We start from the raw sequence: 24,826 nt of genomic DNA, 5'->3' as shown, positions 1-24,826 counted from the left end.
CAACAGTGCCATTCACGAAGTATTTCACGGTAAAGACCCATTTACAACCAACGGTCCGCTTCCTAGATTGAAGGGTAACAAGCTCCTAGGTATCATTTTTCTACAAAACATCTATCTAGGTAGTCATATCTCTAGTCCACTGAGGGTCTCGCAAAACCTCATATACAAGTCGAAGAACCTGAATAGAATCAATGAGATCTTGATAAGAAATAAACTGGACAATGGGATGATTAGTAACATACCCCCGCTTACCTTTACTAAGAGTAATAGGCAAGTAAGAGTCAGAAACAAAAGGAATAAAAGTAGGTATATGTGTAAGGATATGAGATAATATACCTGAGTCCAAGGAGGAGGTTAGCAAATGTGGAAAGGGATGAAGACGACGAGTAATCCTTAATCGACGACGGAGGTGAAAGAAATACTGAAGAAGACTGCATAAGTGATGGGTCCTATGAAGAAGCAGGGTCCTACAAAGTAGAAGTGGTACTAACGTATGGAACATTTTCAAAGAATGTAACATCAAAAGAATGTATGACATGGTGAGAAATTGGATCATAACACTGTACCCCTTAGACATAGAGGAATAACCCAAGAAGACGCACCGAATGGCTTTATCATCTAATATAGTGCGAGTAGGAGTCTTATCTTGAATAAAACACGTGCACCCAAAGACTATAAGAGTAATGGGGAAGAAAGTGATGTCAGGTTGAAGAACATGAAAAGACACTTGTCCCCTTAAGGTGCGACTCGAAATGCAGCTAAGAAGAAAGTCGTAGTGAGGATTGTTATATTTCAATATGCTTTAGGAACATGTATGCCTCGAAGAAGACACCAAACTATATTCACGAGATGATGATTCTTCCGTTGCGCCACCCCATTCTGCTCAGGAGTGTAGGAACATGTCAATTGATGAAACATACCATTCTCATAAAGATGGGAACGACTCTCATCAGAAATATAGTCCCCCCCATTATCTGACCTGAAAGATTTAACAATGATGTTGTATTGAATTTGAATCATTTAAAGAAAATTAACAAAAATAGGGAATACTTCTGAATGAGAACGCATCAAATAAACTCAAGTATCCATGACAATTAAATACTGTAACAGGGGAAGGCCCCTACACATTAGAATGAACAAAATCAAATATTGCATTAAACCGATTCATACAAGAAATATAAGATGTATGAGTGTGTTTAGAGAGTTCATACACAGAGCACTGAAATTTGTGTCTGTTACACAATGTGTTTAAAATAGGAAATAACGAACATAAGTACTACAAATTGGCATGTCCTAATAGATCATGTCATAAATCTAAAGACTGAGGTGAAAAAGTGTGGCTTCTAGAAGATGGAATCATAGAAGCTGAAACCATAGTCGGTTGAGATCTAAACAAGTACAACCCATCATTTTCATACCCTTTGCCAAAAATCCTCCTTGAAGTCAGGTCCTAAAAAATACAAAGAGTAGCAAAAAAATTATGGAATAATTTAAAATTTTGGTAATGCTACTCATATATAAAAGGTTAAGAGATAGGTGAGGAACATGAAGCACTGAGTCAAGAGAAAAATTAAGGGATAATGAGATGGTACCTTTACTGTGGATAGGTATAAGAGACAAATCAGCAAGGTGAACCTCCCTATGAGTAGTAGGAAATATAGAAGATGTAAAGTGGCTAAACTCACCAGTTATGTAGTCAAAGACGCCAAAGTCAATTACTCATGTTAGAGGAGTATAGCCAGACTGAGTAGCATAAAGTGCAGAGGATGTACCTGGGGGTGTAATAACTGATGCAACAGTCGAGGATGATGGAATGTGAACCTGAATCTAATCCCGTACAATGGAGGTAATCTGAGTCTGGAGGTGTTGCAAATCGATAGTGCCAAGGAAAGCTTGAGAAATTGATGCAGACTCAATAATAGTAACATGAGGAGAAGTCTGTCCCACAAAAGATCTCTAAAGGTGAGGATAGAGCTGAAAGTAACGGGCCTTCTCATGTCTAACCTTCCCACAATGACTACAAGTAAGGCCACTCCTTTTACGACGACCATGACCTCCACGGGCTCGACTTCCATGTCTTTGAATACGAGGTTCAGATAAATCAAAATTAATTGCGAGAGCCATTTGATCTGTAATTGGAGAAGAATAATCCCAGGGGCCTGAGTTTGAGAAAAAACTACATGGCAACGACGCTCATCACTATCAATGGTCGCAAATGCCTCAGATAAAGATGGTAAATGATTTGTGTCCGAAGTATCTCACACTTAGGACGTATACTCATGAGGAACTGATATGTTTGATGTCAAGCAATTTGCTTAACCACATATTCAGTTGCCTTTGCAGACAACTCAACCATAAACTTATAGTTCGATAACTCCTCCCAACGGGATTGAAAAAGTCCAAAGTAATATGCCAAATTCTAAGTACCTTTGGTAGCTTGGGCAATATTTCGATAAAGCTCATAAATCCTTGAGTCATTCATAACATGCGCATATGTCCGAGTGAGAGCTGACCACAAAAAAGAGACAATTTTATGGTATATGAACATGGTATAGATGTGCTGTTCCATAAAATTGAATAACCATCCAAGAATGGTATAATTATCGATTTTCCATTGTTTAAATTTAGGATTAGTGAGGGGTGGCTTAGGGGTGTTGCCCAATAACCAACCAGATTTACCTCTACTACCGAAATAAAGTCACAGAGATCGAGACCAAGACTAAAAATTTCAACCATCTAATAGAGCACTGGTAATCTGTTGAGCATAAGAATTTGCCCCAAGAGTAGTATGGGAGTCCTTAATCTCTTAAGTAGATGTCATGGCTTACTATGAACAAAAAATAATGGTGCTTGTTGATTGAATGAAGATTTCGTGCAATCTAAATTAAGGAAGATCACCAAAGTAATGAGCTTAATTGCCGCAAGTGGACCCAATAGTTGGTTCTGCTACTATCGAAGATCACAAGCAACACTCCAGTTGCTGTCGCATGCTTTCTAAATTGTTGTCACAGGCTTCTAAACTTCACCCCAGTGGGTTCTATTGCTGTTGTAGATCGTAAACAACCCTCCAAGGTCTGTTGTAGGCTTCCAAATAATACCTTCTTGCTGTCATATGCTTCTAAATAGCCCCTAGTAGATTCTGCTGTTGTCGTAGTTCACAACCTACAGTCCAGTTGCTGTCGTAGATGGTAACCAACAGTCCAGTTGCTATCATAGATGATAACTAATAGTTCAATTGTTGTCGTAGGTCACAACCAGCACTCCAGTTGTTGTTGTAGGCTTCTAAACAATCCCTAGTGGATTTTGTTACTGTCGTAGGTCACAACCAACAGTCCAGTTGCTGTTGTAGGCTTCTTAATTCCACTACAATGGGTTTTGCTATTGTCGCAGATCATAAAAACCATCTAGGATCTGTTAGAATATCCTACATGCTTTGTAACCACTATCATAGGTCTCAAAAGGCACCTTAGGTGCTGTTGTAAACCTCCACAGACTGTAGTGCTATTGTCGCAGGTAAAAAAGGGACTTAATAGTCCAGCCAAAGGCTAACGATAACACAGAGAATTATTGCAGCATGTGATCAAACCCTAACGAAATAGAAAAAAAGAATCCCCGAAGGGGGGAAAGCGCCTTCGATCAGCCGGGTGTGCAGATCCATTTTTGACTTTTGAGGTTTGAGAGTCGTCACCTAGTTATTACGATCTAGGAACCGAACATTGACTCTAAAAGGCAAATAACACTAATCTACGAAATAAAATACGGGTCCAGGGGTCACGTTATGGGTTGGAAGGTGTTAGGCACAAATCCGACTGGCAAATGTCGGTCTCTACTTTTTTCAAATAAAACTACATTGCTAAAAAGACCTAAATAATAGTAAAAATAAAAATATTTACCTTTTCGAATGCAACGGTTTTGGTTCCCTCAGATCTGGCGGAAAGATCCCTTGATTAATATTCTTTGCTTTGTTCTGTCATTGGATCTGATTTCTGATCTCCAAGTTGAGGTATCTTCTTCTTAGATCTGTGAGTTTTTTTTAATTTTTTATGGATTTAAAGGTGTTTTAGAAGGGTTTTTGGGTGTTTTATGAACTAAAGTTGGGGTATGGATGTTAGGTAAGGAGTTAGGACTTCAAAATTAAGGTTTATGTGAGGCTAGGGAAACTTTTTGGCCTACTTTTCTTAGGGTTTTATTTTAATACGAAAATAAGTTGTAGGGTCCCTTATTTATAGATTTTTTAAAGTACTTTTTAGATAGAGTTATTGTCTAATTATAATTATTTTAGATAGAGTTAGCGTTTAATTAGAATTATTTTTAAATAGAGTTAGTATTTAATTAGAATTACATTAGATAGTTTTATAGTTTAATTAGAATTCTATTAGATAGTTTTAGAATTTAATTAGGTTTCTTTTAGATAGTTTTAGAGTTTAATTAGAATTCTATTAGGATTTTGACTTTGGTTTTATTAGATTGATTTAGGGTTTTGACTTAAGTCTCACTTGATTGACTTGAATTTAAGGTTTTGACTTAAGTCTTACTTGATTGACTTGAATTTAGGATTTTGACTAAAGTCTTACTTGATTGACTTGAATTTTAATTTGGATTGCACTTTATATTAATTAATGTTTTAATTATTTATTTCATAATTTTTAATTATTAAAATGGTAAAATTATCATTTTGCCTTCGAAAAGGACTTTTTGCGTTTTAATTCATTTTTTAATGTTCTAGGATGTTTTGGAATCGATTTTTCATAAGAAATTCAATGAGAATATTGGTTTTTGTCATTTATAAAATTTTTTGTGCGAAATGGTCGTGAACTTTATGAGGGGCATCTTCGTAATTTTGTCGATTTTTATGAAAATTGGTAAAATAATTTATTTGGTTTCGATTTGTTGTTTTATGTGTTTGAAAGGATTTTCCTAAGCGTAATGTAGGCTCTAGAGATGTTTTGAGATTAGAGGTATTTTGGTAATTTGGTCATTTTTTAGTGATTTTTATCGTGAAGCTTCTCTTTGTTTGAAAAATGATGATTTCTATATTTTTGGGGTTATATTTTCCTAGCGTAGCATAATTTCTACAGTTTTGTTAGTTTGAGATACCTCATCCAAATTTCTGAAACATATCTAGCAACAAAATATAGCAATGGAATAATCATCCATCATTGGGAACCGTTATGATTGGGTTGACGAGTTGATTAATCAGGCGAATGCAAAAATGGGGTGTCTACTGGGGAGACTACTTAACGAGGTTGCTTTAAATTAGTAGATTTTTCTATAGAATAAAAAAGAACATAAGAGAAAAAAAGGAGATGGCGGAAGGAGATCGAAGGAGAAACAAGAGAGTTGGGTGTTGGATCCTAATGGCTCTGGTACCAAGAAGAATTGTCAAGTCTCTAATTAAGAGCTTGACCGATATATATAATAATAATAATAAAAAGGTGAATAGACATAAATGCCCTTTCATAAAAAATTTAGAATTAGACTACTAACTACTAATTTCCAATATAGGCAAAATATATACCCTAATATATCTAAATTTTTTTCTAATTGTTCTTGTTTTGAATGTGAGTACAAACATTTGTGAAAATAATATCATCTAAAAAATTTAACATAAAAGAAAGCAATTCTATATATATTCTCCAAGAAGGGTACATACTTGATCTGATTTTTATTGAATATATCTCAAAAAAATATTCAAAATGAACTCTTTATTTATCCAAATTGGAGTTAAAACGAATAACTTATGATTTTTAAAAGTTTTTAAAAGAAAATTGGTTTTTCAACGGGCTGGTTCATGCTTGACCAACCTGAATTGGTTCGGCTGAACCTGTTTGACTCAAATTGGGTCAAAGGTTGACCCAAATAGGTAAGATAAATGGTCAGTTTGACTGGTTCATATTTCTGAATTGATCTTGATGCAACATAACAGTCAATCGTTTGTTAGTTGTTGAATCGGGCTTAGCCCAAACAAACAACGAATAGGAGTTGGCCCAATCGAATGATAAATTGGGTTTAGCCCAAACGAATAATGAATCGGACCTGGCCCAACCAAAAAATGAATAGGACTTGGCCCAAACGAAGAACAATCATTTTTTTCCTCAAGAAGACAATAACGACTGTAAAACCCTAGTCGTTGTCACAAAAACTGCAGCCACTTCTGCGCCAACTGGCAGCCTGATTTACGGCATCTACGATCACTAGAAGAAATCTAGTAACCTCCGATCTAAAACAAACCCGACGACTGGAAACATTTATTTATTTAAAATAAAAATAAAATTTTGATTTATGCAGGTATGAGTTCCAACTATGCAAAGATGAGCCTAAAAAAAATCCAATCGAAAACTTCTTTATTGCAAATTTCTTAATGGGTCCAGCCCATGAAGGTCTTCGGCCGATCATCGCAGAGATGCGAACTTGAACATTGGCTGATCTGAACAGTTATTTGCTTGGTCCTCTTGGATTGATAGAACGGGGATTACGATCATTGGAATAGTTTCTGTCTCTGTTTTATTTTCTTTGAAGACGAAATATGACAGATTTTTTTGTGTGTGGAATAAAACGGCTTTAAAATCAAAGAAAAATTTTAAACTAAAATAGATCTAGTTCAACTCAGATTTAATCTGGGTTTTGATCAAGAACATATCCATCAATGACTTTAATACCAATTGTTGGAGAAGTTACAATCTTAATAAACATAGATCTAGGTTTTGATCTTGAACAAGACATAATAATTGAATCGAAACAATTAATATAGAATACCTAGATTCACTTTTCCAATAATCCGTGAGGAATACTTTGATCTTGATCTACGAAAAATAGGCATACTACCCCAACTCTGTCTGCACCTTTGGTGATGGGAACCTCTATCTCAAGAATAGAAAAATCTGTGTAGAGAAAAGGGGGGGGGGGGGGAGGCGACCACCTATTTATAAAGATGATACTAGGTTTTTTTACCCATCTTAGAATTTTAGTATTAAGTGGTTACCACTTAAAATTTTGATAGGATGTTCACTAACCCATCATATTTGGTGTTGGTAACCAATGCCAGACCACAAGTATGATTTCCAATTTTACTCTTATATTTTGAATAAATTACAATCCAGTATTTATACAAAAAATTGTATATGTCAAAAGGCAAGAAAAATAATTTTAATTAGAAAATACTAATAATATTCCAACAATATTTGCTTTATCTTTATATATTTCTTCCTTCTAACATACGCACACACAAAAAAGTCAATATTTTTTAACTGTACTATACCATCCCTTTTTCTTTGAAGTGTATCTCAACACCATTGGATCAATCATTTATTTAAAAATTGGAAAAGCCCTTCATACTAATCTCTACAAAACTGCAACTTACCCTAATGAAGTGCAACTAATTGCTTATGATAGAGATTATAAAAGGGGGGATGCTATTTTTTAGAATAATGTTGAAGTAACATTGTTGTGAGTAGGGTGTCAATGGGTTACCAGGAATCAAATCAGAATTGAAATAAAAAACCCCCGGTTCCGGTTCCCTTTTTATTGGAACCGATTAGAATTGGGTCTAATATAGAACCAAATCGATAGGAATCAGAACCATTAGGTTCTATTTGATGGGGACCCGCAGGTACCCGGAACTGATTTGTTTTGTCATTTATTTTTACATTGTACATGATTGAAGGTCATCTTATATTTTAAAATTAACATATATGATATAAAGTTCTTCAAATATCATATAAACTAAATATTTGAGTTTAAAATGGGCCATTTCTTTTTAAATTTATTACTTGTAAAGGAGATAAATTTTAATTTTTTAAAATAAAAGTCATTAAATCATCTATTTTGTGGAACAAATTATTATTAAGTTGATACTTTACAAATAATATGTTATTTTATAGAAGGAATTTTTTATTATTTATAATGATTTAGAAATAATTTTTCTCATTTGATTTTTGAGAATCGGAACCGATGGGTACCTATGATTTTTGACGGTTCTGATTCTAGTTTCACTTATTTTAAATTGGAACCAAAACTACCAAGATCCGGAACCAATAAAATAGAGTGGTTATGGTTCTAATATTCAAGGAACCGAACCGGAATCGACCCATTGACACCCCTAATTGTGAGGGACATTGTGGGGGACAATAGTGTGCACAAAACCATAGATACTTTCATCTAGATCTCACTCGTATCTCGATGGAAAGTATATATGATTCTAGCACACATCCACATCAGCCGATGTTCCCTCACAATGTTACTCCAACATAATTCTGTTCTTTAAGGTTGGGGTGCCAGTCAGTAACTAGTGATCTACAACTAGTCAATCTCTTGCATGCCATGTGATCTTAGTGAACCTTTCTTGTGGCTTCCCATCATATATAGAAACATTTGAGAACCCCAAAAAAAAAAAAAAAAAAAAAAAACACACACACACACACACACACGTACGTATAAGTGATAACTGGCCAAGAGCCATTTTCTTCTTTTGAAATTTGTACAAGCGTCTCTCTCCCGCTATGGTGCACCCAAATTTCTTACTTGCCCTTTGAATTTGTTATAATAGCAAAATTACCCTTTGAACTCTATGGTTATTCTCACCTCACTGTTTTCCCCCTTTTATCCCACCTTTTGTATCACAATGTCAAAATTACCATCTTCACTCTCGTGCCTCTTCTACCCCTTAACCCCAAAGAGGATGCCATCGGACAAACTCTAGTACAATAAAATACAATAGTGGTTCTCACTCTCTTTATACCCTTATAACATGGATAGAGATTTAATTTTGTTATGAATCTCAAGAAATTTTTTTTTCTTTCTTTTTTAAGAATATCCTTTTTAACTTTATTATCTTTCATTTTTCACGCTGTTAATCACAAATAGATGCCCTGTCCCAAACTTTAGTCTATATGATAAAACACAATTTTGGATTCCACTTAGCTACAATGGGAGATAAATGTACTCTCCCACTACAATGCAATAGGGTCTCACTACCTACTTTATTGTATTTTTTTTTTATCCCTTCAATTTTATTATCTTTCCATTTCTCAACTCTCCTTTTCAATGATATTCCTCTAATTTTACAATCTTTCTTATTTTTAACCTTTTTCAATAAAAATAATAGCCTTTTACTTGACTATCTTTCCTCTTTTACCCATTTAACTTACATAGGATTAACCCCATCGATTATTAATAATGCCCCTTCAACTTCATTATTTCTCTTTTACCCACCTAACCCAAAGAAGGACGCCCGTGGGCGAACTCTAATTTATATTTATAGAGAAACATTTTCCTTACTAATTTAGTAAGATTTTAAGCCTTACCAATGGCCGTTTAACTCAAATGGATTACTACTTTTGCAATCCAACACCAAAACGTGTATCTAGATCTCATTGAAAAACTCAAATCATACATATATATTTGAGCTTGATTTAAGGTTTTGAAAATGGATGGCTATTGAACCTCCACCTAACTCCAAAATTTAAAATTAAATTTCAATGGTGAAAAATAATGTTTTTATTTTTTCGAAGTTCATAGAATTTTGTCCTCTACAACATTGAAGCATAGGATCATGTTTTTGGATGTCATAAGGCGAGCCCAAGGACCCTTTGTAAGGGTGAAATCCTTAGTAATTTAGTAAGGCTGGTCGGACTCATATTTATATAGAAGAAAAGTTGGTTAGGAGACATTAGTTTTTCTATAAAAAATTTTTGGGACCTAATTGGCATTTCTAAAATGTGAAGGTTATATAATGAGAGCTGCTATTAGCACCCCGACATTTACTTATTACACCCCAATTAAAAATAAAGATATTGAATGAATGAAGTGTAATAAGTAAAAGTTGGGGTGCTAATAGAGCTTGTTCGTTTTTTTGCTAGATTTATGTATACGGGAAGCGTTCGAAAGCCCTAAAGAGAGCCAAACATTTATCAAAATATGGGTTAGAAGCTTCAGAATGAGCTGATTTTTTGTGAGGATAATCTCTATGGTGAAGATATCATCCTCACCAAAAACCAACTTATTCCAAAACTTTTAACCATAATTTACAAGTTGAAGAATCATAGATTGTCCGATTTTTGTAAACCACTTTTGATGGGATTAAAAGTTTCATAATGGGCGTGAGGATGATATCCTCACCATCACAAAAAATCAGTAAATTCCGAAATTTCTAACCCTACATTGAAAAAATATATATATTTAAATATATTTTGCTTAAAATTTTGAATAATGTTGAAGTGACTTCTTGCTGGAACCTCATATTGCACTTCTTGACGTGAAAGTGTATGGGAATCATAGATGCTTTTCATTGAGATACGAGAGAAAAGTATCAATGGTTTCTATCCACTTTCACGTCAAGAAGTGTGATATGAGGTCCAACTTGTGGTCACTCTAACACGGTTATAAAATTTTGAGTCATGTTGGGGTGACACAAATGGAGACACAAAGGTGACAAAAATGATGGGGTGGCGCACACATAACCGTAAATGCTTTTTAGTCGTATGTTGTGGAAAAGCATCTACGGTAATGTGACATCTTTGTTTCTCCATTTGTGTCATTCCAGCATTTTCCTAAAATTTTATATGAGCTTAGAAATAACTGTAAGAGTCATGCTGGAGTGACCTCAAGATTCGACCTAATATCGCGCACCCTGACGTAAAAGTGAATAGTAATTGGTGATTTTCTTTTCCTTGTTTACATAAAATGCTAATATTAGTTTATCTGTTTCATATTTCGACCACTTGCAGAGCAATGATAAAAAAACAAGGGAAATAGTTACTTCTGCTGGAATTGCGCATAAGATAGAGGAGGAGACCCTTATATCATTGCTAGTGAATACTTCCCAAGTAATGATAATTGTCTTTTCAAATATTGCTTTCTATAGAAGCATTGATGATGAATTGTTGATTACCAAAGATATTGAATGTTGCAGTTTGAGTTTGAAGTGAAACAACTCTATATGGAGCTTTTGGAAGGCAAAGAAACGTTGTGGCAAGAGAACAAATCTCGTGCTTCAGAATGTATTGAAGAATTATCTGAGTATTATTCTGGGTCTCGGGTATGTATTAACTTATTTCAGGAATGTATGGGTTCTGCTAGCTGCATTTGCACAGATAAAACTGGGACATTGACAACCAACCTTTATCACTCCCACAGAATCAGCATTGTTGAAGTTTGGCTTGCTTTTGGTGGGTGATTTTGATGCCCAACAAATACTACAGACCAAGCGAAGACTTCATGCCCCATGAATTTGATATACTCGCCATCTAACTTAACGGAAATGGTGATTGATTGGTTGATCTTTATAGTGAAAATTTTGGTGTCATGTAATAAATGTTTGTCAAATTGTTCTGGATCCATGTATCTTAACATGTCAATTGTGATTATAAATCAAGTTCTTCGCTTTGATTTCAGAATTTGAATTGATTTCGCTTGGAAAATTTGAATTAATAAATTTCACTTGATCTCATCATCTATCGAAATCACCCAAAATGATCATTGAACAGACATTGTTTTATGTTTCCCGGCAAAAATGTAAACCACGACACCAATTTGAGATCCAGGTGATAGAGGATCCGAGTGAATCTTCAGAACTTCAAGCATCTTCCTTGCCTTTTTAAAGTAAACAAAATCAAAACACCTCTTCAAATGAGCCATCAAGAACATGACATCATTGTCTCCATTTAAGAAAAATCGAAGTGTACTAAGAAGAGGTTCGAAGAGGTAACCTAAGATAACATCAAACACTTCTCCAATTGATCCCACATCCTCAACCTCTCCCCATCTAAGAGATTTAACATTGACAATCCCACCCCCCTTCAATCCAACTACATTGGCATTTACGGTTGCATTGAATTGGAGGTTGTAGAGGACGTGCGGGAGATCAGTGAGAGTGACATTGGCATTGAGGATTGCTGCAGCAGCAATGCCATAGTCGACTTTTTATTGCTTTCTTCTCCTTAAGAGATACATTAGGGCTGGTTTGGTTCTTTAGTCAAAAAAACTCGAAAATTGGAAATGGGTGGATTTTATCAATGTCGACTTCACAACTTTTTATTTGAAAAAATGATGAACTTGACAATAATTAAAAAGCGTCAAGTTCGTCAGTAAATAAAAAGTTAACTCGTCAATAAACAGTAGTGAGTTCAACATTAAAAAATCCTTCTGCAAGGGTCCCTTAAGTAGTTTTTCCTAAATAAATAAAGTTGCTATTAATTTAAGTGCAATGATTATTTGTAAACTATGAAGGGTATAATAGTCATTTGGACTAAAAATAATTTCTTAATATGATATTTGGTTGGAAGATGAATATTTATCATATTCTTTATAAATAAATTTAGGTGTTTATATTTTGTTTCATTACATAAATACAATTTTGTTCTTTAGACTATGAAGGGTATAATAGTCATTTAACAAGAATAATTTCTCTTCTCTTCTCTTATGAATGATAACCAAACAGGAGAAACTTGATTCTTTCTCTTCTCTTCTCTTTCAATCCAAACAGGGTGAAGAGAAACTAGTCTTCTCTTCCCTTCCCTTCTCTTCCCTTAATGAGTTTCTCTTCCCTCCCTTTCCCTCAATCCAAACACAGCCTTAGTAAACCTTTTAGCGTTTGAAGAGTGTTTCATTAGGGTGTGAGAAATAATTTTAAGAAACGTTGGGGTGCCAATAGCAGCTCTCTATATAATTGAATTTCAAAGTTACACAAACGCAGAGGTTGAGCTCCTCTTATATTCTATCCATGGCGACGTTCTCTTACTCTCTCCATCGTTTCTCTTCTCTCCCATCTTCTTCTTCTTCTTCTTCTTCTTCTTCGTCTCCATTTCAGTTCTCTCTCAACTTAATTAACCCTCAATCTCTTCCTTCACAAATTGGAAAACCAGATTTCTCGAAAATCTCTGGTTCGGAACCCAATTTCATTCAACCAAAGCTCCTCTTCCATCAAATTTTCTTCCTCAATGGGTTCGATAGGCCTGTTGACACTCAAACTTTTCTCGTTACTATTAGTGTTTTGGCTGCCATTTCCTTGTCACTGTTCTTGGGGTTGAAGGTAAATTTTCTCTCATTTTATTATAATAGTTGTCGAATTTATGGGGTTTTTGGTGGGAAACGAGTGATTGTTTTCCTTTTACAGGGAGATCCTGTTCCTTGTCAGCGATGCGCTGGTAATGGTAATTCATTTTGTCCTCAGTTCTATTTATTTTATTTTATTTTTTAATTTATTGTTGGTTTTTGGAGAATTATTATGATTTAGATTCTCAAATCAATTCATTGAGAATGTATGAATCCCAATGTGTTATAATTGTGAGTCGTTTATTATTTAAGTCATTCTCGAGTCATGGGCGAGATAGTCAGTGTGAGTCGTCCATCACATTGACTCATCCGAGATGATCTATCCAATATTTTGGAATATTGTCAGAGTAAATGAAAACTCGGCTGAGTCAATCAGGTTTTGTGTTTTTAATGTAAAAGGTAAGTAATTTTCTAGTGATTTAAATGTTTTTATCTATAAAAAATGAGATTTTGTGACTGAGCATTTAGTAATCCACCTTATAGAAAACAAATGTAATTATTTATATAAATATAGATTAATAAATAATTTTAAAATGGTTTGACGTGTTAGGGATGAGATGACTAGGATCAGTCAAATCGGTATTGTTTTTTTTTTTTTTTGAGGGGGGGGGAGTGGTTTTAAAATAATGCCCATGAATTTGGTTGATCTATAGACAAAAATCTTGCTGATTCAAAGTTGCCATATATTCTTTTTGGGCTTAGGCTTGCACACGGGCTTGTTTGTAAAGCTCCAACATGAAAATATTGTTGAATGCTATAACTAGAAATCACCCCTAACTAGGGGTGGCAATGGATTAGATCGTGTCATGTTGAGGTATGGGTATTATGAAAATTTACCAAACCCAAACCCGAACCATTTAATAATCATGTAAAAACTTAAACCCATTTGTAAATAGGTATACTTGATCCAACCCATATATAACCTCCTTAATAGAATTCTAATCTTTATTGGAAAAAAACAAGTTCCATTTCCATACCATTTCTAAAAATAAAGTCACACAACCGTAAACTAAGTTCAATGGTGAAAAGTAACTTTCTTTTGAATTTTTCTTTTTCAAGTTAATAGAATTATTTCCTTTACAACCACTTCCATGTGGCATCTGATCATGTTTATTAGATGCCTTAAGTGTTGTGGTTTGTGGAGCCTGATAGTACTGGTCAACAAGGAGGTACTGTAGACGTACCTCAATCTTGAGGGAACCACGTAAAATCTGTGTTTCTTTGTATGATTGCATCTTGTGACTGTTTTGTCGATTCATTTTCTTAGTTTGTTTGCACCTATTTTCTTAACAACAAGGAGATGTGGTTAGAAAACTTTCGTTACTAAGTTAGCAAGGAAAGTGTTTTTCATTATTATTATTATTATTAGCTAAGCAAAGTGTATTTCATTTCACATGAGACATACAAGACTTCCTTAGTAAGATCTTAAATCTTACAAAGAGTCATTTGCCCACATGGATCACCATAATGAGACATACAAGACTTCCTTAGTAAGATCTTAAATCTTACAAAGAGTCATTTGCCCACATGGATCACCATATTAGGAATCAAACACCACATGCCTCTAGATTTCAATGAAAAAAAATATAAATATAAATAAATAAATAACTTACTGAGGCATGTGTTTTTGTTAAATAAGTCTGTGTTAAGGCTATGTCCTTTTTTGGTCTTTTCCCTTTACTTATATTATGTAATCATTACATAGTCTAATTAGGGCTAATTAATAAACTTAACTTTTTCCTTAATCTTCTTCTCTCTAAATACGAACTTGGTATCAGAGCAAGGCTCTCTCGACCTCCATGATCTCCATTCTTTGTTTGCTACAAACTTCAACCCCTTCCTCTTCCTTAAATCATCTCCACACCTCTAGTCTTCAATACCTATCACCCTTACGGGGGTTCTTCCCCTTCCTCTTCCTTAAATCATCTCCACACCTCTAGTCTTCAATACCTATCACCCTTACGGGGGTTCTTCTTTACTATATACCCTAATCGCATCATGCGATAGAGGTTTGAGACTGGTTTGAAGCTTGCGATCAGGCTGTTCTTTCAATAACACTGCTGTTTGGAGTTGTCGATAACAGCAAGGTGATGTTTCGAACACTGGTTTGCTGAAGATCAACCAAATGACAGCTCCACAGTGCCTTACGACACAACAACTGCTGTTGTTAGGCTATTTTGAAGCCCACGACTACAGCAGATTGCTGTTCTGATATCGGTGACACTCTATGACCATAGTAGAAGGCTAACGACTAAATCAGATGGCTATTCTGGTATCTGCGACACCTATGATCACTGTAGAGGTGCAGTTTTACAGCTTGTGACCATAGTAGAACCTTGGTTTGAGGCTCACGATCACTGCAGAGGTGCAGTCAGAGGTCTACGATCACTCCAGACCTTGCTTTGGAGGTTGCGATCACTGCAGAGGTGTAGTTGAGTGGCTGTGATCATAGAAAACCCTTTGGTTTAAAGCTACTATCACTTTAGACCCTGTTTTGGAGGTTACAGCATTCGCATAATTTTTTTTTTATTTGACCGCAGAATTTTTTGTTTGACCTTCCCTTAAAATAAAGTACATATTTTTTTTGGTTATGGCCCCTGAGATGTCTTCTTCCTCAATCACCGGTGATGGTGCTGGATCAGGAGGTCTTCCCTCTCATTCAACTTATTTTTCAGGCATCCAAATTACAACTGTAAAATTAGATGGTCCTAATTACCTTCTTTGGGTTCGATCAGTTGAAATGTTTATTGGTGGAAAAGGGAAGATTGGTTACCTCACAGGAGCGGAAAAACAACCGGCACCGACGGACACTACTTATCCTCAATGGGTTGCTAATGACTCTATGGTCCGTTCTTTGCTAGTTACATCTATGCAACTACATATTGCAGCTGGTTTCATATTCTCCAAGACCGCAAATCAGATATGGAATTCTGCAAAGAGTATTTACTCGCAACGTCAAAATAACATTTGGATTTTTAACTTACAACGTGAGATTTCTCATTTTTTGCAAGGTGATTCTTCAGTTACCACCTATATATCACAGCTACGTGCTCGGTGGGAGGAGTTGACCTTCTATTTATCGTCCTTTGCCTGGAAGGACCCTCTTGATGAGACATTGTATGCGTCTATCCTGGATAAGAATCGAGTTTTTCAGTTTCTGACTGGTCTTCAAGATGAGTTTGAGTATGCGAGAGTTCATTTATTGGGTATGGATCCTTTTTCGTCCCTACAGATTGCGTATTCCTATGTCTTGGCTGATGAGAGTTGTCGTGCAGCTGTCCTACCCTTTTTTTCGGGAGATCACTCTACTATACTTGCTCGCCTACCTTCTCCACAGCCCCCCAGCGGGTCTTTGCTTACCCGTCAGCGACATAAGTGTGATCATTGTGGAAAGTTGGGTCATGTGAAGGCTTGCTGTTATGCATTTCATGGTCGTCCTAATCAGCATCGTCAACAGTCTCAACGATCTTCAGCTCATGTAGTTCTCAGCAGACGACTGATTTAGCACCTTATTCAGCTACTACCTCCCCATCAGATTCGGTATCTCTATCCCAAGCCGAGCTTGACAAGTTCAGAAAATTCATCAATCAGATAGAGACTTCATCTCAGTCAGTTTCTACCTTCGCTCACTCAGGTACCTTTGCATTTGCACACAGTGTTTCCACTACTTCCTCACCATGAATCATTAATTCTAGTGCCTCAGATAACATGACCGGTACGTCCTCCCTATTTAAAACCTATAGTGTTTGTTTTGGTCATCGCAAGGTTCGCCTGGCTGATGGTTCTTTGTCTTCCATAGCTGGTCAAGGTCTTTTACCTGTTACATCCTCTTTATCCTTAACTAACACATTATATGTTCCTCAACTTACTACTAACCTGGTATCCGTTAGTAGTCTTATCAAAAATTTGAACTGCAGTGTAACATTTTATTCTTCTCATTGTGTCTTTCAAGATTTGGAGTCTAAGAGGACGATTAGCACTGGACGTGAAGTGAATGGATTGTATCTCCTGGATGTTCTTGGTTCCCCTAGTTCCCATTCTGCTCTTCAGCTTAGTAGTATTAGTAGTCAGTCTAATAAGGCTCTTGTAATGCATTGACATTTACGCTTATGCCACATTTCATTTGGATATTTGAAACAGATGTTCCCTAATTTATTTAATAATAACAATTTGCTTGATTTTTCTTGTGAAATTTGTCAATTAGCTAAATATGTTCGTTCTTTTTATCTTATTAGTAGGAATCCTACTACACCTGCTATGTTTGACTTAATTCATTATGATGTGTGGGGTCCTTCCCCTGTCACATCTACTATTGATTTTCGCTATTTTATCTTATTCATTGATGACCACAGTCGTACCATTTGGGTTTATCTTATGAAACACAAGAGTGAGGTTTATGGGATCTTCAAGCAATTTCTTGTTATGGTTCAAATCCAATTTGGTCGTACCATCAAGACCTTCCGTTCTGATCATGGTACTGAGTACACTTATAGTGAGGTCTTGAAACTTTGTTTAGAGTCTGGCATTGAGCATCAAATGTCCAATGTTAAGACCCCTCAACAGAACGGTCGATCAGAAAGAAAAAATCACCATATTCTAGAGTTAGTCCGTGCCATTTCGATTGGCATGAACGTGCCCCAATCCTATTGGGCTGATGCAGTTCTTACTGCTGTTTACCTTATTAATCGGACCCCCTCCAGTGTTTTTCAGTTTGTCACACCCCTCTCTAAGCTCTCTTTCGATTGTCCCGTGTTTCCACTTCTTCCGCGTGTTTTTGGGTGTGTCTGTTTTCTTCAAATTCTTGATCAAACTAGTCCTGAACTTGACCCTAAGGATGTCAAATGTATCTTTCTAGGTTATTCCTCTACTCAGAAAGCATACCGTTGTTACCATCCTCTTTCTCGACGACGTTTCATTTCTCGAGATGTTTCTTTTTTTGAGCATACTCCTTACTATAATGGGTCCGTTGACATTCAATCTGAGTGATTTCCTTTAGATTCAACTGATGATCCTTTTCCTTCTTTATTTCCCCTTCCTATGCCTGTTCCTCCCTTTCTATCTCCCGTCAGTTCGTCCTCTCCTCCATTGTAGGTTTACTCTCGACGTCCACGTGATACTACGATCACTTCTATGCCCGATCAGCTCGCCTCCAGCTCCGCCTCCGTCTGTTCCCTGTGATGATCGTCCTATTGCCACTCGTAAGGGTAAGCGCACTTGTACTTATCTCATTTCAAGTTATATATCTGATTCTGCACTATCATCCTCTTATCAGAGTTTTCTTGCTTCTGTTTCCGTTGTTTCTCTTCCTACTACTGTTGCAGATGCTATTGCTTATCCTGAGTGGCGCGCAACTATGATTGATGAGTTGATTGCTCTTGAAAAGACTCAAACTTGGGAAATTGTTCCTCTTTCACCTGGAAGGAAAGCTGTGGGTAATCGCTAGGTATTCACGCTTAAGCATAATCTGGATGGTTCTATTGCTCGTTATAAGGCCCGTCTGGTGGCCAAGGGTTATGCTCAGACTTATGGGCTTGATTATCAGGAAACCTTTGCTCCGGTTGCCAAGATGATTACCATTCGCGTTCTCTTTTCTGTTGCCGCTATTAGAGAGTGGCCTCTCTTTCAGTTAGATGTCAAGAATGCGTTTCTCAATGGTGATATTTAGGAAGAAGTTTATATGGTCCAACATCCTGGGTTTCTTACTTTTGCTTCTCCTGCCCATGTTTGTCGTCTTCGCCGGTCTCTGTATGGCCTAAAGCAGTTTTCTCGTGCCTGGTCTGAGCGCTTCACTAAGGCTATGCATTAGTTTGAATTTCATAAGAGTTCTACTGATCACACCTTGTTCTTGCGTCACTCCCAAGGCAAAATCGTTGCTCTGCTTGTGTATGTGGATGATATTGTCATTACTAGCGATGATGACGATGGACTTATCACAGTCAAAACTTACTTAGGATGTCAATTTGAGATTAAGGACCTTGGACATCTTCGCTATTTTCTAGGTATTGATGTTGCGCGGTCCCAGTCCGGTATATTTATTTCTCAGCGTAAGTATGTCCTTGATCTACTCAGTGTCTCTGGTCAGCTTGGATCTTGTCCAGTTGATACGCCTATTGAGTAGAATCACAGGTTGGCTGATTCTGAGGGGGAGTGTTTGTCAAATATTGGTCAATATCAGCGTCTTGTGGGAAAATTGATCTACTTGTCTATGACTCGCCCTGACATTGCCTATGCTGTTAGCGTTGTAAGTCAGTTTATGCGCTCTCCTCGAACATCTCATCTTACTGCTGTTTATCGTATTCTTAGATACCTTAAGGGATGTCCTGGTCGAGGTATTTTATTAAAAAATCATGGTCATATTCGCGTTGAGGCATGGACAGATGCAGATTATACTGGTTCAGTAACTGATAGAAGGTCTACTTCTGGGTATTGTACTAAAGTTGGTGGTAACTTGGTAACCTGGCGCAGTAAGAAGCAGGATGTGGTATCTCGGTCGAGTGTTGAGTCAGAATACAGAGCTATGGCACCTGGAGTATGTGAGTTGTTGTGGCTTAAGTTCTTACTAGCTGATTTATGTCTTCCTGTGCTGGTCCTTTTCTTATTATATTGCGATAATAAGTCAGCTATTAACATAGCTGCAAATCCGGTTCAACATGACAAAACGAAGCATATCGAAGTTGATCGTCATTTTATTAGAGAAAAACTTGTTTCTGGACAGATTTGTACTCCCTTTGTTCCTACATCTCAACAACTTGCTGATGTTCTTACTAAAGGTGTTAGTAAAGCCTCATTTGAAGATACCTTGTCCAAGTTGGGTGTTGTTGATATCCACGCACCAACTTGAGGGGGAGTGTTAAATAAGTCTGTGTTGAGGCTATGTCCTTTTTTGGTCTTTTCCCTTTACTTATATTATGTAATCATTATATAGTCTAATTAGGGCTAATTAATAAACTTAACTTTTTCCTTAATCTTTTTCTCTCTAAATACAAACTGTTTTTTACTCCAAACTAAAATCTTAACCATTAATTATTTGAAAAATATCTTAAAACACCCTATATATTTTATAGAATTTGAAAAAAAAAAAATGTATTGTTAAGAAGGTCTAGGAAACTCTAGCAAAAAAATGAGTCATTTAAAAAATTCTAAAATAAGTGTTGATAGATTTAAGAGTTACACATTAATGACATAATAACTAAACGTGTCTAAACGGTTAAGCAGGTTGACGCACCTAACCTAGACCCAACCCATTTACTAATTGTGTTGGATGGGTTGACACTATAATGACCCAAACCTACTAATTTCGTGTTGTTTTCGAGTCGTGTCCGCGGGTCGTGTTAAGATTGTCACCCCTACCCCTAAGTTAAAGTCCAGCTTAATCATAAAAAAATAATGAAATCCCCCCTAAGCAAGCTGATTTTTCATGTTGATTCACCTAATTTGTGGGTTGGTTGGAAAGAAAAAGTGCCACATGAAGAAAAAAGACATGTTGAATTGGGAAGGCTACTCAACTACTTGAGTAGAGGGTCTTCACTCATTCAGGTTTTAAAATTAAATTTGGTTGGAAAGAAAGTATGAGCTAGAATTGAAGAAACTATCTGTGTATGAATAAGAGCTCATTATCCCGTATTATGTGCTTGAAATTCCAATTCTAATGAATCCTTGATAAATGGGGACTGGTTGCTTAGGTTCCATGTAAGAAATGTCTCTCTAGGTTTGTCATGAATTAATATGCCTTGAAATATTGGGCCGCCCCTAGTGAAGAGAGCCCAAAAAACACAAGGATCTGGTGATCTGAACCGTTGTAATTGGTTGTTTTCTTCCATAGGTGTGGACCCAGATTGGATAAAAAAATCTTTATAGTATTATTCCAAACTAGATGGGCCTATTAAGAAGTACTCGAGTTAGAGGGTTAAGATCACTTTTCATCAGTGTGACTTTGTGATGTGGTGTCATCGGGAGGTAGTCCAACATTCATCAACCGAGTCCAATGAATTGCCACGAGGAGAAGATCCACAATTCTACCCATCTAACAATGACATGGACCTATACATCAGAGTTCAACAATTAACATAGATACAAGGTGTCTGAGATGGTGCTGTGGGGAAGTCCAAACCACCATGACGTTCATTTTCCATAAATTGAGATTGAAATTGAAATTAGTAAGTTTACACATAAGTTCTGCATCTTATTCCTTTAAATGCCCTTGTAAACTTGCTCCTTGAAATATTTTTTATTCAGGAGCATTTGCATTTAAGACTGAGTTACCAATGAGGTGACTAGAAATTTGTATCAATGATCACCTACGTGAACCATGTTCTGAGACGTGTAAATACTCAATTGTCTAGCCAGTACCCACTAAGTTGGATGATATGGTGATCAGATATATATATAAATATATATGTTTCTATATTTCTATTTATTCAAGCGTCGACTAAGAAATGTTTTTGAAAGTGTTCCACTTATATTTAATCTACTATGTCTCAGCACTTTCTACTTAATATAGATTATCAACATAAAGGTTATTTCTTTCTAGTACTGGATACACAAATAGTTCAGGACAACTCTTTCTCTACTAGTTGTTGATTTTCAACAGGCACATAATCCCCTATGAAATTTTTTATGCTTTACCTTCTTGTTTCCCTTAGCCGACCAAATTTTATGATGAAGACAACCTACTTGCGTCCTTTTTGTACTAACGGCCTACATATTTTGTATAGGTCTAAGGGAAATTTGTTAGATGAAGCATTCATGTATTGACAGTGGTCAATCTAAACCAAATCACATTTTTTGTTGAAATCTTCTGTGGCTGTTTCATTTCTTCTTGGAAATATGAATTAATGGTGTTTTTTTCTTCATATTTGGTGGACAAGGTGGAACAAAATGTGTTTTCTGTAACGATGGAAAGATGAAACAAGAAACAGGATATGTTGACTGTCGAGTATGCAAAGGTGCAGGTATGCTTTTTGTTGGATTGTGTTCTACAAGCTCTGGATTTTCTTTTTTTCTACGCTAGAATAAGTAATCGGGAAAAAAAAAAAAAAAAATTGTTATGTATCTTCTGAAATTCATGTCACTGTTAGATGTGGAGAGGCTCCTTCCCAGTAAACCAGATGGAGGTTTAACTGGGATGACCACTAGGAGATAATTGATGGGAACTGTGGTATTGAGCTCCCACAAAATCCCAATTAAGGGATTGTTAGACTTGGCTTGATTTGTGGTAGCTGAGGGAGAGAAAAATAGGGAAGAGGTATGGATTTTAGATCTCATTTCATATCCCAAAAATTGGGATACTTATTAATGAGTTGCTTTGCTTATTTGTTTCAACTATAAAACTTTTTTTTTTTCTTCTTCTCTAATAAAATTTCAACTTATAAAAGAAAAATAAAAAAATAGGGAGAAATTAAGTTTCAAAGCTCCATCTTTTGTTTTACTCTCTTGCCTCTTTCCCTTGAAAATTTAGTCCCACATTGTATGGGAATGGGAGAAGATGAAGAAGTATTCTCAAGCTTATCCACTCTTTTTTTTTGGCTAGTTTTAAGATAGAGGCTAAACTATGGGTGATTGGGTGCTAGGAAGTAAAATCACTACATTTGTATACGTGCATGTGCACGTGTGTTTGGGCACTTGCACTTCCATACCTTTAACTAGTTGATTGTCACAAAATGCTTTTATTTCCTTTATTTTACAATCCAAAATAATATTGCAATAAATCAGAGAGCCTTTAGTCCTTTCTCTCTCTCTCTCTTTTTGACTTCAAAGATCTTCTCTGTTCAACCCATTAAATTGTGGGTCTGAAGTCTGAACCTACTGCTTGCAGTGCTCTGCACGTACAGCTACTCTCTTTGTGAACTTCAGTTACCTTCCCATAAGCTTCAAATATTTATATAAATATATGTTTCCTTTACTAAGATACACTTGAGGAAATGTAAAACCATTTGTATTTAAAACTAGAAGGTGCATGTGCAAACACAAATGTATCGAAAGGATTTATTTGTAATTTAAAATATGATTAAAGGGTTTTTGAAGATTACATAGTAAAAAGGATAGTTTTGTAATTTTAAAAATCAAGCAATGTGACTATAAGTTCTAGTTTGCAATTTTCTTAGTTTTTGTTTTACCAAAATGACCCTGGTTATATCAAATTTAAATAGAAAAGTGGGGGCATTTATAGCCACCCAAATTTTGGTGTCGAACCACACTTACTCTACCTTCTCTCATTATAATATATTTTTTTGAATAATCCATAAATATCAATGGTATAATCCCTCGTTCTCTTTACATTCTCTTAGGTACCCGAGGAGTAATAGTTTTTGAAAATTAACTTTTCTTAAAGGACACAATAGTCAGTCATTGTAAAAAAAAAAAAAAGAGGATATTTTTGTAATTTTGAAAACTAATTAAACGTGATTTTAGGGGATTGCAATTTTCTTGCTTTTTGGTCAAAATGACGCTGATTATATTAAGTTTAAATATAAAAGTGGGGGTCATTTATGACCACTTGTGTCGAAGCATTATATAATAGTAAAGACGATTAACCGTCTTTTGGTTTAATTTGATGCTGCATTTCTCTAAATCCTTGAGTATTGTTGCAGGGTTGATTCTATGTAAGAAGTGTGCAGGTTCTGGGTATTCAAGACGCCTATAAGACATCTTGCATTTGCTTCACCACCATGTAAAGAAATGCTCTGCTGCTTTGATTCTTTGTGTCTGTCAACATTCCCACTTCTTCCTTTCTTGAATCAGTTTCCAACTCTTGCAGTGTCTTCGACAAATTTTAGAAAATGTAGAAAAACTAGTTGTAATGTAGTCCATGCATTCTGCGGTTGGCTTTATAATTTTTATGCGACTGAATGAGCATCAATTTTTCTTTAATCATCAGCTACTAAATTCCAGTTGATTTGTCAAACTAACAAACAAGCTTTTAGATCAGACTATGTTTCTCATTCTTTTCTCCTTGGTTTTAAATGTAGAGTTGTGACCTCAAGATTGTACCTCATATCACACATTCTTGGTGTGGAAGTGTGTATGAACCATAAATGCTTTTTTACTTGTATCTCGATGAAAAGCATCTATGTGTCCCATACACTTTCATGTCAGGATGTGCGATATGATGTATAATCTTGAGGTTACTTCAACATTATTCTTAAATGTGCAAAACACACATGCATCCATCAAAAGTGCTTATTTGTAATTTAAAACATTGATTAAAGGACTTTTAAATATGTAAAAAGGATATTTTTGTAATTTTAAAAAATTAACAACAATGGTTGATTAAAATGACCTTGATTGCATTAAGTTCAAATGTAAAGTGGAGGGTATTTTTGAAAACCAAATTTTAGTGTTGAATCACTTTTTACTCCTCTCATTAAAATAGTAAAGATTTTACTGGTCTGAAATTAAATATGAATACAAATTAATAGACTTAATTTGTTTATTTAGATGGAGGCTAGATCAATTATTTGCATGGCAAGGTATATATAATTGGAAATTAACCACTAAACTATCTTCAATATGTCTGTCAATCAATAATTTAAGATTGCACTTTTATCACTTTCATTAGATAAATGTTGGATAGGTATTTTTATTGTATAAATTATTTGCCTTACCTCAACATTTGGATCCAAATCTGATCAAATAACACAATTGGAACAGGTCCATATCACATTGAATCTGACTAGAAGGTGGCATGTGCAAAGGTACATGTATAAAAAAAAAGACTTATTTATAATTTAAAATATTGATTGGAGGGTGGTTTTTAAATTAAAATAGCGAAAAAAGA

The 24,826-nt window shown here is 35.6% G+C and overlaps 1 protein-coding gene and 1 long non-coding RNA gene across 5 annotated transcripts; both read left to right on the top strand.

The window, feature by feature from the left end:
- The first annotated feature begins 10,704 nt into the window (after positions 1-10,704).
- On the top strand, positions 10,705-11,374 carry LOC147382039 (uncharacterized). Its single transcript, XR_015174181.1, has 3 exons — positions 10,705-10,823; positions 10,910-11,035; positions 11,134-11,374. It is a non-coding gene; the product is annotated as an uncharacterized LOC147382039 (long non-coding RNA).
- A 1,243-nt stretch (positions 11,375-12,617) lies between these two features.
- LOC147382038 (uncharacterized) lies at positions 12,618-23,919 on the top strand. Of its 4 annotated transcripts, none has more exons than XM_086429667.1 (4): positions 12,618-13,027; positions 13,112-13,142; positions 21,918-21,995; positions 23,640-23,919. In XM_086429667.1, exons 1-4 carry the CDS (start codon positions 12,719-12,721, stop codon positions 23,690-23,692), a joined length of 471 nt encoding a protein of 156 aa, XP_086285793.1. In that variant the 5' UTR covers positions 12,618-12,718; the 3' UTR covers positions 23,693-23,919. The 4 variants fall into 4 exon arrangements, with proteins under 4 accessions (XP_086285793.1, XP_086285791.1, XP_086285790.1 ...); XM_086429665.1 differs by having other exon boundaries at positions 12,631-13,027; positions 13,112-13,148; XM_086429664.1 differs by having other exon boundaries at positions 12,648-13,027; positions 21,918-22,001.
- Positions 23,920-24,826: the final 907 nt, after the last annotated feature.

Source organism: Akebia trifoliata, unplaced genomic scaffold, assembly GCF_017979445.1.
Source record: "Akebia trifoliata isolate Shusen 1 unplaced genomic scaffold, ASM1797944v1 Contig00076, whole genome shotgun sequence".
Taxonomy (NCBI): domain Eukaryota; kingdom Viridiplantae; phylum Streptophyta; class Magnoliopsida; order Ranunculales; family Lardizabalaceae; genus Akebia; species Akebia trifoliata.
Note: the sequence above shows the minus strand (reverse complement) of the source record. Positions and strands in the feature narration are given on the sequence as shown.

Bases quoted from the DNA above. Each gene is read 5' to 3' on its own strand.
- LOC147382038 (XM_086429663.1), top strand. From the start codon at position 12,719: ATGGCGACGTTCTCTTACTCTCTCCATCGTTTCTCTTCTCTCCCATCT. The intron at 13,028-13,111 runs GTAAATTTTCTC...TTCCTTTTACAG, and splicing joins CACTGTTCTTGGGGTTGAAG to GGAGATCCTGTTCCTTGTCA. The intron at 13,149-21,917 runs GTAATTCATTTT...TTGGTGGACAAG, and splicing joins TCAGCGATGCGCTGGTAATG to GTGGAACAAAATGTGTTTTC.